Source organism: Girardinichthys multiradiatus, chromosome 12, assembly GCF_021462225.1.
Source record: "Girardinichthys multiradiatus isolate DD_20200921_A chromosome 12, DD_fGirMul_XY1, whole genome shotgun sequence".
Classification (NCBI taxonomy): Eukaryota; Metazoa; Chordata; class Actinopteri; order Cyprinodontiformes; family Goodeidae; genus Girardinichthys; species Girardinichthys multiradiatus.
Genome location: NC_061805.1, coordinates 1,792,712 through 1,811,040, shown reverse-complemented (window position 1 = coordinate 1,811,040; position 18,329 = coordinate 1,792,712). Strand labels below are relative to the sequence as shown.

The window sequence follows — 18,329 nt, the reverse complement described above, 5'->3', positions numbered from 1 at the left end:
AACAATGTTCTAATTGAACATATTCACAGCTCAAAAGTCAGCTTACCTTTAATCACAGAATTCTGTTCAATAGTTCAATAAATCTGTTTGTACACCTTTACATTTATGCATTTGGCAGATGCTTTTATCTAAGGTGACAAATAAGTATATAACAATATAAAAGTTAACAATTAGCTACAGTGCCTTGGTGAAGTGAAATGAGAAAAATATTAATAAAAAAAGAATAAAAAAAAGGAAAAACTGAAAATGCATGTGCATATGTATCCACGCATTTTATTGCGAGGCCCCTAAAAAGTTCTGGTGCAACCAATAACCTTCAAAAGTCACATAATTAGTGAAATAAAGTCCGCTTGTGTGCAATCTCAGACCCCCCTGATCTGTGAGTATAAATACACCTTTTCTGAAAGGCCCCAGAGTCTGTAACACCACTAAGTAGGAGGCATCACACCATGGAGACCAAGGAACTCTCCAAATAAGTCAGAGACAAAGCTGTTGAGATGTACAAGTCAGGGTGGGGTTATAAAAAATCTCCAAATCATTAATGTTCCCCCCAGAGCTCCATCAACTCCATCATATTTAAATGGAAGCACATGGTACCACAACAAACCTGCTAAGAGAGAGTTGCCCTCCAGAACTCACAGACCGGACAAGGAGGGCGTTAATCAGACAGGTCAAAGGTCACCCTGGAGGAGTTGCAGAGTTCCACAGCAGAGACTGGAATATCTGTCTATAAGAGCACAATAAGCCATAAACTCCATAGAACTGGGCTTTATGAAAGAGGTGAAACAAAAAGCCCGTACTTAGTGTTAAAAATAAGAAAGCATATTTTGAGGGATTCCCCAAATGTATGGAGGAAGGTCCTCTGGTCAGATGAGACTAAAATTAAACCTTTCAGCCACCAAGGCAAAGCCTGTGATTTGAAACTGGGACAGAGGTTCACCTTCCAGCAGAATAATGGCCCAAAGCATACTACTTAGGCAACAGTCATTTAAGTGTGTTAGAATGGCCTAGTCCAAGGCCAGATCTCAATCCAATTGAGAATCTGTGGTTAGACCTGAGGATGGCTGTTCACATGCAAAAACCATCCAAAATTAAAGAGCTGGAGCACTTTAGCCTTGAGGAATGGGCAAAAATCCCAGTGGCAAGATGTGGCAAGCTCATAGAGATAAGTCTCTATGAGCTTGCCACATCTGCAGCCATCTCCTGGCAATTCCAGACTTGCAGCTGGAATTGCTGCAAAAGGTGGCACTATAAAGTACTGATTTCAGGGGCGATGAACAGTTATGCACTCTGACGTCTTCTGTTATTTTGTCCTGTTTGTTGTTTGATTCACAATAACAAAAAATGTTTTCAAAGTTTTAGGCATGTTCTGTAAATGAAATGGTGCAAACTCTCAAACAGTCCAGTTTAGATCCAGGATGTCAGGCATGGCAAAAGAGGGGGTTGAAGACTTTTGCAAGGTATTGTACGTAAAGGCAAGACCACTAGTCGGGTTCTGTCAGAGAACACAGGGTGTAGAAACACAGCGCAGACATAAAATGAAGTATAGAAGGAGGGTAGGTGATTGGGTAGTTAAAGGTTTTTTGAAGACAGAGATGCCCCTGGTATGGTAACGCTTGGTAGATCATTTCACCATCCTAGAATGACATGACTCAGTGTAGTCTAAAATGTGGGCCCCAGCTAAAATCAGCTGAGTCTTCTAGGACAGTGATGAAACTGGACACAAAGAGAGATGATCCATTCATATGAAGAGTAGGTGGTACACTGTTGTGGCAGTCTGAATCCTGTTTTTCCTCTCCCCAGGTTTAACTTTGAAGATGAAACTCCAACAACCAACTTTGACACTTTCCCAGCAGCTATTCTCACAGTGTTTCAGGTAAACACCATCCCCACCATATTTTTTCTTTTAAACCTGACTCCATTACCAGCTTTTTACTCTTTCAGATTCTAACTGGGGAGGACTGGAATGCTGTGATGTACCATGGGATAGAATCTCAGGGTGGTGTGCATGGAGGAATGTTCTCCTCTATTTATTTCATCATCCTCACTCTCTTTGGAAACTGTATCCTGCCTTGATGATCTTATTCCAATAATTTCACTCTTGTTTTTCTCATGTAGCTGTATTACACACTGAAATGTTTCTATATTGATGTAAAGAAAATATGCTGTTACTGTGAGTTGGTGTTTTTTTTTTTTCATTTCTTTAATTCTTTTTCCTGAGCATTAATAACCAGACACACTCCTCAACGTGTTCTTGGCCATCGCTGTTGATAACCTTGCAAATGCCCAGGAACTCACGAAGGTATTCTGTTTTTATTTATTAGATGTTGAGGGATGAGCTCAGATTGCATCTATTAAATCCTGTTTGTTTTTCCATTTAAATCTGATGCCCATAATGAGCATTGCCTCAATGGCTTTCAAGTACAGATTGTGTATTTTCTTTTTATTCCTACTTTCCTCAGGAGGTAAAACATATAGGGATTAAGAAAACACGTGTAATGATTTCTTTTTCTTGGTCTTTTCAAAGAAAGCCTCATTTCATATCATATCAAATCATCGTCAGTTAATACAAAGTTAATACAATGGCTTTTCTGTGTTGAAAACAAATGATCCTTTTTAAGGATGCCAATTTCTGACTGTTAAATTGTATTAAATGAAAGTAGCTTGTCGGTTCAGATTGAAATTCTGGATCATTCTGACACTCATGAGGTCTGTGTGGCCTTCTAAGTCTGGCATTGATTTAAACAATTAGGGAGAATGAAGACTGAAAAAGTTTCTATCAGTTTAGACAGAGGAATCTATATTTGCTGAATATGCACTGGGGAGATTTTATTGAATTTATGTGATGGAAATTTGACTGGGAAATACTCACCAAGAGTAGGATAATTTTTATTTATTATGTTTATTAGATTACATCTCATATCCTGAGTTTCCTGCATCTTCTTGGAATTGTGTGTTGATATTGCTGAGTGTCTAGATTAGGGGGTCCAAAGTGTAGCCCAGGGACCATTCGTGGCCCTTTTAATGATTCTTTGAGGCCCTTCACCATAATTCTAGAATGAAGCAAATCTGGCCTGCAAGCAAAGAAGGTTTAGAAGGTTTATACAGATGAACACGCTTTTAAGCATTTAAGGGGACATTTTCACAGACAGAATGTGAAATAGTTCATTTGGTATAAATTCTTTTGCAAGGCACTGTGTAGCTGCATTTATTTCTATTCTATTCTATACTATTCTATTCTATTCTATTCTATTCTATTCTATTCTATCCTATTTACTTATTTACTGATCTACTATTCAGGATGAAGAGGAGCAGGAGGAGGCCATTAGCAAAAAGCTTGCTCTTCAGAAGGCTAAAGAGGTACAGGAAGTCAGCCCCATGTTGGCTGCTAACATTTCCATCACAACGTAAGTGGGCCTCTCCTGGTTTCTGTTAAAAGTGTCTCCTTTTATTTCTAAGTACACAGAGGAAAGCAAAGGAACTCTTCTTGGCCCGAGGGACTCTTGCTAATCTGTTGCTTCACCCAAAAGACAAGTTCACTAAAGTGCCAGGCAGGATTTGAATGTCTTACCATAACATTTACCCAAAACTCTGTTTAGGTTACAAAAGGTTTTATGTGTATTTGTTTGTCTGGGTCTGTCAGGAAGTCGTACTAACCTGATAATTACACTTGAGGTCTATTTCTAGCTATTGCTTTCTTTCTCATATATTTCCCAAACCCCCAGATTTATATGTCCAACATCTTTAAATGTACATTTTTTTCAGTTTACGCAAAATTAATACAGGTTTTTTTTTTTTTACCAATTTAATAGTTCTCACACTTGTCGCCTTCTGCTTATCTGGGACTGGGTCGCAGAGGCAGCGGTCTCAGCGGTCTCAGCAGAGACACCCAGACTTCCCGCTCTCCAGACATCTCCTCCAGCTCTTCTGGGTGAAGCCCAAGGCTATCCACAGCCAGCTGGGAATCATAGCCCCCCAGCATGTCCTGGGCCTCCTATTGGTCTCCTCCTGGTGGGAAGTGCTTGAAATACCTCCAGAGGAAGGCATCCAGGGTGCATTCGAAACAATTGCCCGAGCCACTTCTGCTGAATCCTCATGTGGAGATACAGCTGCTCTACTCCGAGCCCCTACCACGTGGCTGAACTCCTCACCTTATCTCTAAGGAAGTGCCCCGCCACCCTGCAAAGTAACTTATTTCAGCCGCTTGTATCCAGTATGTCGTTCTTTTGGTCATGACCCAAAGTTCACAGTCATAGGTGAGGGTAGGAACGTAGACCGACAGCTAAATGGAAAGCTTGCCTTTCAGCTACACTCTCTCCTCACCACAACACACCAGCACAGCGTCCTTATTACTGTGACAGCCGCACCGACCCATCTGTTGCTTGATTCTCCTCTCACTCATGAACAAGACCTTGATATACTTAAACTCCTCCACTTGAGGCAGGAACTCTCCTCTGAACTCTCCTCTTTTGAAGTTGTCTATTTATTTATCTGGATACCAGGAGTAACAGTGGTGTAGGCTTTTAAATGTTCATCCTTTTAACTGCTGTTTTTCTCACTCAAGCTCCAAAGAATAAAATCCTTATATTTGCTTCCCTTTAGAAAAAACTACCCTACACCGGTGTAAGTTAAAATGCATAGAAAAGACAAGGTCTGATTCATTTAAGGATTTCACAGCTTTGTGCCTTGCTGACCAGGATCAGTCTTACGTTTGTACATATGTTGAATTGATAAAACCCATCCATCTTCAAATGTGCTGCCAGCTAATAGTATCTCAGCCTGGGTGCAGTTAGGCCTCTTCAAAACAATGTTTTATGAGACCATGCAGAGGAAGAATGGTCATATTTAAACAGGTTTTTGCAAGTAAAAGTGTGTCTGATAAACTAATGTCCAATTTTACTGCACTAATTCTTTTATACGTATATATGATCTCTAATGTGATTTTTCTCTGACAGAGTGAGAGCTTTTAAGAGCCGACCTTCATCGAAGTGTTTTGTCTCTTTCTGTTTGGCATTTTGTTTGTGCCTGCTGTGTGTTTGGCACAGTCTCACATTTAGATGTACAGCGAAGAACAATCTGAAACACAAAGCACAAGCTGCTCCCACCTGTTACACAACTTAAAGGAGCTGTTTGAGACAGTATTTTATTATTTGGTAGCACAACATGTAAGTGAAATGTGGTGATGTAGCTGATAGCAGTGGCAAATAAAGCACAACATTGGACAGCTTTCATTTGTAATGACTCAAACTCTGTATTTGTTAGATTGTATATGTTAAAGTGCTTTTGATAAAAAAAAAAGAATGAAATTTGGCTTTGATCTAAAATCTCCGGTCATTGGTACGTGAAGTTCCTCAACAAAACAGTTTTAGACGTCAATCCATGACTGGACAAATAAAACCACATGGTGCCTGTTATCTGTTTTGCTCAGGAATTATGATAAGCACATTGCTTGGAAGGAACTAAGCCTTACATTGAGATCATGGTGATGACTTACTATAAGTCTAACAGGAATTGCGTCTGTTGGACACTGTTGGAATAGGAGTCTGCTGGATCTGAATTGACTACTAGTAATGGAACCATTTTATAGAAATAAATCAATATTTGCCCATTTTAAAACATCAGATGCAAACTTATTAAATAGAAGAATTTAATAAGATAATGCCATCCAGATTCGTTGGCTGACTACGCAGTTTCTTTCTAAGGTTCTCTGGTGCAAAGATGACAACTTTTGTCACATCTCAATTAGAAAGTAGAAAACGGAGGCCATCAACCTAACAATGAAAAATGTATTTTAATTTCGTGAATCTGACTGCACTGTTTGATAGTTAGGATTAATTGGAATGTATGTAGCTGACTTGAAATCTGCATGATTCGATTGAATTGACTTTGTGAATTGGCGCTATTTAAATAAAACTAAACTGAACTGAATTTTGCTCTCTAATAGTTAACCAGGTAAAAAGAATTGGCCCAAACACCAAACCCTGAGATCCTTAATTGCTAACACAAGGAAAATTTATGATTACTATAAACTAACTGTTAACTGTCAGATCATTTTGATTTAAACCAGGCTAGTGTAATATCCCTTGATCCCTACAACAGATGGCAACCAAGATGGCTCTGCCGATGGCAGCCTCAGAGCTTTCCTCTCTCGTTTTGTGCGTGTTTTTGTGCTTTCCAGGATGTATATATAAAAAAATCCTCACTGAGAGCGAAGTGTACTGGAGTCAAATTCCTTGTTTTTATGCACAAACATGGCAATATAGCTGATTGTGACTATGATTCTGAATATATCCAAGTCTCTGTAAAAGAATATTATTGGATATTGGGGTTTGAGTGAGTAAAATGCATCTTGCCTGTTTTATTTTTTTTGATTATGTGCTATATACTGGTCATCCTATTTTTAGTTTTCAGAAATATAACCCCCTTCCTGTGCCCTTCCTTTGTGCTTTTATGTATAATTCCCTTTCCCTTTTAAAATGTCAATTTACCCCCTCTGTATTACAGTGTTGCTTCTGTTTTTATGTGTTTGTACTGTAGGAGTTATGTCTGCACCCCAGTCCATCACTACCTGAGGTAAACCCCAGCTGTCTACAAGCAAAGCGGCCTAATTATGTTGATTATGTGACTAAAACATACATAATCATCTTGTCATAGACCATGTGCTTAAATCAGAAGTGCTGTTTATTCTCATCATGCACACCATATTTCATGATTTTCTGTTCGTCCCATCTTGTTGTCCATTTAAAAGCTTCTGAAATGAGACATACATACCTTTTTTAACTGCCTTTGTACACTGCGTTCTGAACAGATTGATGTTTACTCTTTTACTGGCATATTAACATAAAATTTGAACTGTAAAATCAGGGAAACTGTTCTCAAGGGACAAACTACCAGAGAGTGCATGCATCCAGCTATTTGAGGTTACTTTAATCTGCAAATACATTAGAAATGGTTGTATATCAAAGCATGGTAATAGAGTCATGCTTGGACTTCCACCATAACGATGATATGCTCTCTCCACAGCAGACTGTGATCTATGGAAGCAGTTTTCCAATGTGCTGAAAGCTCCATTGCTCATATTGTTGGTCATTAACATTTAAACACAATTTATGTCATCACAGGATTAAAATTTATGTACTGCTCCCTTTTTACACAGTAAAGAGTCATATGGGAAATCATTATGCTCACTGTAGCATTAAAAAAGCCTAGTGTATGTCCTTTGTAGAGAAAAGAAAGCAGGAACAGAAATGAGTTCATATTGTGTCTTGCTATTTAATTTCATTGTTTCAGTGCTTGTGTATATTTTGTTTTTCCTTTACCTAGCAAGGAGCTGCAGAGGCCGGTGAAAACAATGTCTGTCTGGGAGCAGAAAGCCAGCCAGCTAAGGAGGCACAATCAGGCGAGCTGTGAAGCTTTGTATGATCCCGAGGAGTGTGTCCACCTCCCCTCAGGCCTCCACATCCGGCCAGACACGAAGACCCACCTTGACCGGCCTCTGGTTGTCGGGCATTCCGATGGGCCGTTAGTGGGCGGCCACCAGCATCACCATCACAATCCGTCCACACCAGAAGAAGCAGAGACTGTTACTGATCCATCTTCCGCTCCACCTCATTCTCATTACCCACACCGTCACCATCGCCACAGAGACAGAGGTCGGGCAAAAGTGAAAGAAGAGCCAAATGACAACGGTGACAATGGCAAAAATGGGAGGCAACACGTCCATCACAGCCACTCCAAAAACCATGAGTACAGCAGGAGACAAGAGGGGAAGACCGACAGGTCATGCAGCAAAGATGGGGGGGGGGAGTATCACCATCATAGTTCAATGGATGACAGTGCAGGTGGGGGAGCCACAAGAGAGAAAGAGCATCGGCATCATCATTCACATCGACGATCCAGAGGGGGGAATGGGACAGTGAACAGTGGAGAGAGAGGGGAGCGCAGACTCCACCACAAATATGGACGACCATCTAATAAGAATGGGGATAGGGAGAGCAAGAAGAGGAGACATTACACTCATGGGTCAAGGAGCCAGTCCAGGGCTGAAGGAGAGGAGTCCAACGAGAGAGAGGAGACCCATACTAACAGGTAAAACTATGCATGACCAGTGACACTATTTCTGAACAGTGACAAGGATGTCTTTTATGCAACTGTTGTAAGTTTAAGGAGCTGTTTTTAAGCTTAATTTACAATAGTTACACACAACATAGTCAATATAAAAAGTAGCAACTGTAATATAGACAAGGCAGGCTATAAAATGTCTTATTGGCATTTGGCACAGTCCAGATAGACAATACCAACTATCTAAATGTCAAAGCTGAAATCAAGATTTATTTGGCCAAGCATTGTGAATGGTAGCCTCAGTTTTACTATTCTTTGCTGACAAACGTTAACTATTTTCCTGCTGTAAAGCATAAAACATTTGCTTGAAGGTTCAACATGTACTTTTGTATCATGTTGGTACTTTTGTGTCATGTAGTATCGGTCAGCCCATTCTCCTCTGCCATCAACAAGACCACCAGGCACCAGCAAACATGCTACGTTCAAAGTAACCTTAATCTTCTTACCTACTCATTCTCATGCTCACTTTGAACTTCAGCAAGTTGTCTTCCCCATATGACAAACCTAAATGCATTAAATTGTTCCATGGTTTGTCCAATTCAATTCAATTCAGTTTATTTATATAGCGCCAATTCACAACACATGTTGTCTCAAGGCACTTCACAAAAGTAAGGTACATACATTCCAATTAATCCTAAACATTGAACAGTGCAGTCAGATTCAGTTATTTAATCAAATTGGATAAAAAGTTTTTCTATCTAAGGAAACCCAGCAGATTGCATCCAGTCAGTGACTTGCAGCATTCCCTCCTCCCAGATGAGCATGTAGAGACAGTGGACAGTCACTGGTGTTGACTTTGCAGCAATCCCTCATACTGAGCATGCATGTAGCGACAGTGGAGAGGAAAAACTCCCTTTTAACAGGAAGAAACCTCCAGCAGAACCAGGCTCAGTGTGAGCGGCCATCTGCCACGACTGACTGGGGGTTTGAGAGAACAGAGCAGAGACACACATAGAATACAGAAGCACTGATCCAGGAGTACTTTCTATGGGAAGGAAAAGTAAATGTTAATGAATGTAGCTCCTTTAGTCGTTTCATCTAGAAAGATAGAACAGATAAACTCTGAGCCAGTTTTCAAGGTTAGAGTCTGAAAGAGAGCACATAGAGTTAGTCACAGTAAAAGCACAGTCAATTGTCATGTCTAGGAGAGAGAAAGGGTTAAACACTGAAAAACAGGGCCAAGTGGATCATCTGTAGAAGGTGAGCATTAAGTTGTTGCCAGCAGAAGCTTGGACAATGCCCCTCTCCAGAAAGGTGTCACAGGTAGACAAAGAGTCAGGCCAGGTGTAGCTTCTAGGAAGAGAAAGTAGAGAACATAAAGTTAAAAGCTGAAATAACAGCAAAATATGCAAAATTGGAGAGTAGTGTGAGAATGTAGCGAAGAGGGTGAATGTGGTCATTATGTCTTCCAGCAGCCTAAGCCTATAGCAGCATAACTACAGAGATAGTTTCAGTTTATTTATTTATATAACGCTTATTTACAACAGTGTCGTCTCAAGGCAACCCACAAAGGGTCCTGAATGGCGCAGGGCCGCCGGGGAGGCCAGACGAAACCACCGAGTGCCAGAGCCCGGCTACCCCAGATCGGGCCACGTGTAGGGGCACTAAGTAAAATAATAAACTGATAAAGTTTGTCCATTTAGAGCCCACTGGTAGGCATTGTTATACTAAAAACCACAATGATTGGGATACCTCTCTCTGTCAGATTGATTATAACCATTGGAAAAGAGAAGGGGTTGCACAGGTAGCAGAAATGGAGGGTGTGTTTGCACCTCAACCAAAACTGACCCGGTTTAGGCTAAACCCTTATTCCATCCAACAGGGAGAAAGGCGGAGGTAAAACAAATAAGGAAGATAGCCTAAGCCAATCTAACCATAAGCTTTATCAAAAAGGAAAGTTTTAAGCCTAGCCTTAAAAGTAGAGAGGGTGTCTGCCTCACGGACTAAAACTGGGAGCTGGTTCCACAGGAGAGGAGCCTGATAACTAAAGGATCTGCCTCCTTCTACTTCTAGAGACTCTAGGAACCACCAGTAAACCTGCAGTGTGAGAACGAAGTGCTCTGTTAGGAACATATGGAACAATCAGATCTCTGATGTATGATGGAGCTAGATCATTAAGGGCTTTATATGTGAGGAGGAGAATTTTAAATTCTATTCTGTATTTAACAGGGAGCCAATGAAGGGAAGCTAAAATAGGAGAAATATGATCTCTCTTTTTAATTTTCATCAGAACTCTTGCTGCAGCATTTTGAATCAGCTGATGGCTTTTAACTGCATTTTGTGGACATCCTGATAGTGAAGAATTACAATAGTCCAGCCTTGAAGTAACAAATGCAGGTTTTTCAGCGTCACTCCTGGACAGGATATTTCTAATTTTGGCAATGTTCTGGAGGTGAAATTACGAAATCCTAGAAACCTGTTTAATATGGGATTTAAATGACATGTCCTGGTCAAAAATAACACCAAGGTTTTTTACTTTATTACCAGAGGTTAATTTAATGCCATCCATGTTAAGTGATTGACTAAGCAGTTTCTTTTTTAAAGACTTCAGGTCCAAAGACAACAACTTCTGTCTTGTATGAATTAAAAGCAAAAAATTTAAAGTCATCCAAGTTTTGATATCTTCAAGACATGCTTGTAGTCTATCTAACTGGTTGGGCTCATCAGGATTTATGAATTGAAAAGTGTAAATGCAATGTGGCTGGTGAATGTAATCTCACAATTAATTTATTAATGTATTTCTGATCCAATATAAAATGTGACAAAGAAAATAAAAATATAGCATTAAAGAAGAAAGGAAAATAAACATAATACTCTTGTAACAGGTTTGGCGACTCAGAGAGAGAATCCTTGGTCATTTCCCAGCAGCTGGGCTCTCTGGGAGCACCTGGTCAGCCAGAAGACTCGGACAACCAGAAGAATGTCAGAAGAACAGGCCAGACCTCCATCCACATTCCCCCTGTGACTATCACCTCACCTGGAGAGACCACTCTCATACAAAGTTAGTACCTTAATGGCTTCAGAACGCATATTTATTTGACTTAAAATGTTTTCTGCTTCTGTGACAGTCAGTAAATTTATGATATTTGTTCCTGTACCTTTAAAGAATAATTGCATTAGATCATGGGATAGCAGGTTGGTTTAGTTGGACCATTAACTTAACCCTGCAATTTTTTCTTAGAACAAGTCTAGAAGCCAGGAGGCAAAGCTATGTTAAGACACATGTACATTCATGATGTGGAAACCCACACTTTGTGGAATAAATGCACTCCAGACACGTTTCATTTACAAAATGGTATCTTTATCTACAAAATGCTTCAGCATACAACATTTAACTGGAGACCAGCACTCATTGTGCAGTAATATTTACATTATCTCACAAAAGTTAGAACAACCCTCACATTTTGCAAATATTTCATTATATCTTTTTATGGTAAAAACTGAAGATAGTTTGATACAATGTAAAGTAGATAGTGTACAGCTTGTATCACATAGTACATTTGCTGTCCCCTCAGAATAACTCAACACATAGCCAATAATGTCTAAACTATTGGCAACAAAGTAAGTACACCCTAAGTGAAATTGTCCAAATTGTGCCCAAATTGCCATTTTTCCCTTGCCACTGTCATGTGACTCAACTAGATACCAGGTGTGAATGGGGAGCAGGTGTGTTGAATTTATTGTTGCCTCTCTCATACTGGTTACTAGAAGTTTAACATGACACCTCATGGCAAAGGACTTTCTGATGATCTGAAAAACAGTATTTTTGCTCTACATAAAGATGGCCTAGGCTATAAGAAGGTTGCCAGCATCCTTAACTGAGCTGTAGCAAAGTGGCCAAGACCATACACTGTCTTAACAGGACAGGATCCACTCAAAACAGGCCTTGTCATGGTCCAACAAAGAATCTGAGTGCACGTGCTCAGCCTCATATCCAGAGGATGTCTTTTGAAAATAGCTGTATTATTGCTGCCAGCGTAGCTGCAGAAGTTGAAGGGTGGGGGTTTAGTGTGTCAGTGCTCAGACCACATGCTCCACACTGCATCAAATTGGCCCCATAAGGACGCCTCTTCTGAAGATGATGCATAAGAAAGCCTGCAAACAGTGTGCTGAAGACAAGCAGACTGAGGACATGGATTACTGGGACCATGCCCTGTGGTCTGATGAGAGCAATATAAACGTATTTGCTTCAGATGGTGTCAAGAGTGGGTGGTGGCAACCAAGTGAGGAGTACAAAGACAAATGTGTCTTATCTACAGTCAAGGATGGTTGAGGGAGTGTCATGGATTGGGACTACAAAAGTACTGCCTGCTGTGGTGATCTACAGTTCATTGAGGAAACCATGAGTGCAAACATGTACTATGGCATACTAAACCAGAGCAGGATCCCGTCCCTTTGGAAACTGGGCCATAGGACAGTATTCCAACAAGATAATGACCACAAATGCACCTCTCAGATGACCACTGCCTTGCTAAAGAAAGCTAAAGATATAATCAAATATTTACAAAAATATGAGGGGTGTACTCACATTAGTGAGATACAGTAAATATAAATACACATTACTAGTAGTCTTGGTCCTCTTTTTTTCTGGGTGTGTGGAGAGGACCTGTTCCGTGTTTCTGACCCTCTGTCAAAGCTTCTTCAAGAAACACTCTGCTGGCACTCTGACTCACTAATAGAAACTGAAATGATTTATGACATCTGCATGCATGGTGCTAATGTGAGCAAGTTCATCAGTATGCTGAATAAAATAAAAACTGTACCACTCGACCTGGAGCTTAAACATATATGAAATGATACAGCATTGTTGTGTGACTTTAAAAGGAGGCTTTTGCCGAAAGTGTTTCCACTCATCTCCTTTAGGCCTTTTTTCTGCGTCTCAAATTCTTAAAAACACACTGTCTGACCTCTGACCACCATAAGTGTTCCTTCAAATGAAACATTCCTCCTGACAACAAAAGAATGTATATGAAACTGAAAGGCAGTTTAATGCTACACGAACTTCATCACCATACATTTTTGTTTTGTAATGCTGCCTTTATGTTTGCAATTTTCTCAGTTTCCTTGTTGCTTTCTTTTTTTTGCTTGTCGATGAAGATAACCTTAAGACAACTTAACTTTGTCATTAGTGTATTCAGTATGTACAAGATGAGGCATCATGCATTCTGACTTTCTGTGCCTGTATATACTTGGTGAGACTTGTTCAGTACAGCATAAACAATATTAGAAGGTAAAGGGGTCTGAAGGTTGGTCAATTCATTTCATTGCCCAAACACGAGATGTTGGCCAGAAGCAACGTTTCTAATCAAACATTGTTGCTGAGATGGAAACAATTAAATTTATTTTCTTCCCAGTAGTTGGGTAGACTACTCATGATCTGGGGGGTTATGTTTGTACTGCACCCACAACAGAAAGAAAGTAACAATTTTTAATTATTTGGTGATTTATTGCAAGTCATTTTGTTCTCACAACCTTCAGCAATATCAGATCTCACATGTTTTCCTAATATCATGCAGCCCTGGTTCATTTATTATTTTTTTTGGGTGGGTACCTTTATTCAATTCCTAACTGGCAAGTGTGAATTATTACTCTGTCTTCACAGTGAACATTACTGATAACGAATCAATACCCATTAATGAGAAGAACTTCAGGAAGGATCAATGTCACTCTGGACCCAGACCCATCCTACCTTACAGTTCAATGTTCATCTTTGGACAGACCAACCCGTGAGTCACCTCTGTCTGCCTCATTCACCTATTTAAACCCTTCAACCATCTATCCATCCATCCATCCATCCATCCATCCATCCATCCATCCATCCATCCAGATCCAATTCATCTCCTGAAATATGTTATGAAATAGATCCAATCCAATAATACAGACAGAAACAAATTCAGTTGCATAAATCACATCATGCATTCATCATAGTTATAACACAATGCAATCATATTCAGTTTGTAATGCAAATTAGGGAAATTAGGATTATATCTAAGTAAGTCCAGCCAATTCCACTACTACTACACTACTTTTATATTAAATAAAAATATAGTTAATGGCAGTGATTATCTTCATTAGTGGATTTGTCAAAGAGAGAAACATAGCTAAACAGAGAAGCAATGGTACAATTTTTAGAATGAAAAAGAGAACACATACTGTTAGTTTCAAATCTATCCATCATTCCAGCAGCCATGTATAAACTACGTGTCTCATGTACACCTGAGTGAAACAGCTGTTTCTTGGTATTAAATTGCCTTTTTTTTGTGGTAGTACCTTGAATTACATAATCCAGGGGTTCTTAAACCTTTTATTAGCCAAGGCCCTTTTAAGAGAACAAAAATTAAAATACTTAATTAAAACGCTTACCAGTACTACTACTTATATATTCATAGTAGTGTTGTTTCGCTTTTGTTTTTCCTCTTTTTTCGTTATCACATATCTCAGCAACACCCACAGAATTGCTTCAGAATTACATTCTTTTTTTAACCATATAAAACAGGTTTGTCTGAAAAATAATGCCTTGTGTCTCAGTGAGATAACGTGCTGAAAAGGTCAAAACCCCAAAAATAAGTAAAACATAAAACAGTGGAATAACTACTAACATTACCATATTTGCAAATTCTTGAGAACTGTCTCAATTAGAAAATGGTCTTGGAAAAAAACTGGATTAAATTTTATTTTCCGTAAGCATAACAGTAAAACTCGAAATGTATTATATTGCTTTGAGTTTTAACTTGTGCTCCTTCCTTCTTGGACAGTTACAGAAGCAAAAAAGTCACGGAAAAAAATAAAGCTGACTGTTCCATTAGTCTCTATATATTCAAAACTATAATACACCTAAAGAAACCAAACATCTTCATAAAAAGAAAGTATTTCAGATACACCGAGAACACAGAGACAGATGTCACTGTATGTACAGTACTGTGCAAAGGTTTTAGGCAGGTGTGATAAAAAATGCTGTAAACAAAGAATGCTTTCAGAAATATAAATGATGATGGTTTACTCGTACTCGTACTCGTCGTCTTCCGCTTATCCGGGACCGGGTCGCGGGGGCAGCAGACTCAGCAGAGACACCCAGACGTCCCTCTCCCCAGACACCTCCTCCAGCTCCTCCGAGGGGAGCCCAAGGCGTTCCCAGGCCAGCCGAGAGACATAGTCTCTCCAGCACTGACTGTTGGTAGTTTACATTTATTTAAGTCCTAAGATTTCAAACTGGTTGTCAGGAGTGACCAATGCACAGTCTGTGAAACAACATCAATATTGCTTCCTACAGTTTGGGATATGCAGGGAAAGATTTAACAAACAGATTATTGCATTGCTTGAACTTTAAATCCATAACTTGCTCTGGAACAAGTTAATAAACTAGATCAAGTACTTTAAAAGCACTGAACCTTTGCTCTTCATTCATGTTGTTGATTCCACTGTTGCTTTAAAAGCAGAGATAAAAAGCTCGTACTCGTACTCGTCGTCTTCCGCTCTATCTGGGACCGGGTCGCGGGGGCAGCAGACTCAGCAGAGACGCCCAGACGTCCCTTTCCCCAGACACCTCTTCCAGCTCCTCCGGGGGGAGCCCAAGGCGTTCCCAGGCCAGCCGAGAGACATAGTCTCTCCAGCGTGTCCCGGGCCGTCCCCTGGGCCTCCTCCCGGTGGGACATGCCTGGAACACCTCCCGAGGAAGGCCTCCAGGAGGCATCCGGTATAGATGCCCGAGCCACCTCAACTGGCTCCTCTCGATGTGGAGGAGCAGCGGTATCCATGATCGTTCTTTCGGTTGTGACGCAAAGTTCATGGCCATAGGTGAAGGTAGGAACGTAGACCGACCAGTAAATTGAGAGCTTCGCTTTTCGGCTCAGCTCTCTGCCCCCATTACTGCGGCAGCCGCACCGATCCGTGTGTCGATCTCCCGCTCCATTCTTCCCTCACTCATGAACAAGACCCCGAGATACTTGAGGCAGGAACTCCCCTCCAACCTGAAGAGGATAGGCCACCCTTTTCCGATCGAGAACCATGGCCTCTGACTTGGAGAAGCTGATCTTCATCCCAGCCGCTTCACACTCGGCTGCGAACCACCCCAGCGCATGCTGTAGGTCTTGGCTAGAGGGGGCCAGCAGGACCACGTCATCTGCAAAAAGAAGAGACGAAATCCACTGGTCCCCAAACCAGGCCCCCTCTGGCCCTTGGCTGCGTCTAGAAATCCTGTCCATAAAAGTTATGAACAGGACCGGTGACAAAGGGCAGCCCTGCCGGAGTCCAACATGCATCGGGAACAGGTCCGACTTAGTGCCGGCAAAACTCCTGCTCCGCTCATACAGGGACTGGATGGCCCCTAATAAAGGGCCCCCAATTCCATACTCCTGGAGCACCCCCCACAGGGCATCACGAGGGACACAGTCAAATGCTTTCTCCAGGTCCACAAAACACATGTGAACCAGTTGGGCAAACTCCCATGAACCCTCGAGTACCCTGTAGAGGGTATAGAGCTGGTCCAGTGTTCCATGGCCGGGACGAAAACCATACTGCTCCTCCTGAAGCCGAGGTTCGACTATCGGCCAGACTCTCCTCTTCATTACCCTGGCGTAGGCCTTACCAGGGAGGCTGAGGAGTGTGATCCCCCTGTAGTTGGAACTACACCCTCCGGTCCCCATTCTTATGAAGGGGGACCACCACCCCAGTCTGCCAGTCCAGAGGCACTGTACCCAACCGCCACGCAATGTTGAAGAGGCGTGTCAACCATGACAGCCCCACAACATCCAGAGATTTGAGGTACTCAGGGCGGATCTCATCCACCCTCCAAGCCTCACCGAACTCCTCCCAGGCCCGAGTTTTTGCGTCTGCCACAGCCCGGGCCGCGGTACCCGTCAGCCACCTCAGGAGTCCCACAAGCAAACCACAGCCGATAGGACTCCTTCTTCAGCTTGACAGCATCCCTTACTGCTGGTGTCCACCACCGGGTTCTGGGATTACTGCCGCGACAGGCACCGCAGACCTTACGGCCGCAGCTACAGGCAGCAGCAATGACAATATATGCGGAGAACATGGTCCACGAGGACTCTATGTCTCCAACATCCCCCGAAATCTGGTCAAAGCTCTCCCAGAGGTGGGAGTTGAATACATCCCTGGCCGAGGGCTCCGCCAGGCGTTCCCAGCAGACCCTCGTTATGCGCTTGGGCCTGCCAAGTCTGTCTGGCTTTCTCCTCCTCCAGCGGATCCAACTCACCACCAGGTGATGATCAGTGGACAGCTCAGCCCCTCTCTTCACCCAAGTGTCCAAAACATGCAAGGTCTGATGATACGACAACAAAGTCGATCATTGACCTCCTGCCTAGGGTGTCCTGGTGCCAAGTGCACTGATGGACACCCTTATGTTTGAACATGGTGTTCATTATGGACAATCCGTGACTAGCACAGAAGTCCAATAACAAAACACCACTCGGATTCAGATCGGGGAGGCCATTCCTCCCGGTCACGCCTCTCCAGGTGTCACTGTCATTTCCCACGTGGGCGTTGAAGTCCCCCAGCAGAATAATGGAGTCCCCGGGAGGGGCACTATCCAGCAACCCCGATAGGGACACGAAGAAGGCCTTTTCCACAACTGCCTAAACTTTTTGCACAGTACTGTATATATATATATATATATATATATATTAATAAAACAATATATTTGTAAAGAACAAAGTGTGCTGCTCCTTCTCATGTCACCATTTCTCCCCAAAGTTTGATAATCACTGAGTTAAGGCAAAAGCTTTTCGGATTTAGATTTAAGGAAATCTTTCTATTTTATCAACATGTTTCTTCTGACTCAAAATATTATTAATATTTTGGAACATCTCAGCCACTTTCTCTGAATAGATGCCTATCTCATTTCCTATCAGAATCTAACTTATTAGTTGAATGATTACCATTTGAAATAGAAATCCGCAGGGATATGAATACCTTGGGGGCTTAACTTTTGTTGCGGCTGTTCGCTTTCTCTCTGTCTCTCTCCCTTTAGGGTGAGGCGGTTATGTCACTACATCGTGACCCTGCGGTATTTTGAGATGTCCATCCTGGTTGTTATCGCAATGAGCAGCATTGCTCTGGCAGCTGAGGACCCAGTCTGGACAAATGCCCCTCGCAACAATGTAAGACAGACTAAATAAGAAATTGTTCCTTTTAGTTAGTTGTGTTTTGTTGGTGGGAAGTTCACCTGAGTTAATAAAAAAATCAGTATC

General features: G+C 41.6%; 1 protein-coding gene across 1 annotated transcript in view; it reads left to right on the top strand.

Annotated features, from left to right (window-relative positions):
* The window catches only part of cacna1ba (calcium channel, voltage-dependent, N type, alpha 1B subunit, a), a 150,692-nt gene that overhangs the window by 61,960 nt on the left and 70,403 nt on the right, over positions 1–18,329 (top strand). The window contains exons 15-23 of the mRNA XM_047380421.1: positions 1,804–1,876; positions 1,945–2,062; positions 2,235–2,302; positions 3,301–3,407; positions 6,538–6,573; positions 7,324–8,088; positions 10,947–11,122; positions 13,724–13,847; positions 18,110–18,239. Of these exons, the coding sequence (XP_047236377.1) occupies positions 1,804–1,876; positions 1,945–2,062; positions 2,235–2,302; positions 3,301–3,407; positions 6,538–6,573; positions 7,324–8,088; positions 10,947–11,122; positions 13,724–13,847; positions 18,110–18,239 (1,597 nt within the window). The remainder of the gene's footprint in view (positions 1–1,803; positions 1,877–1,944; positions 2,063–2,234; positions 2,303–3,300; positions 3,408–6,537; positions 6,574–7,323; positions 8,089–10,946; positions 11,123–13,723; positions 13,848–18,109; positions 18,240–18,329) is intronic.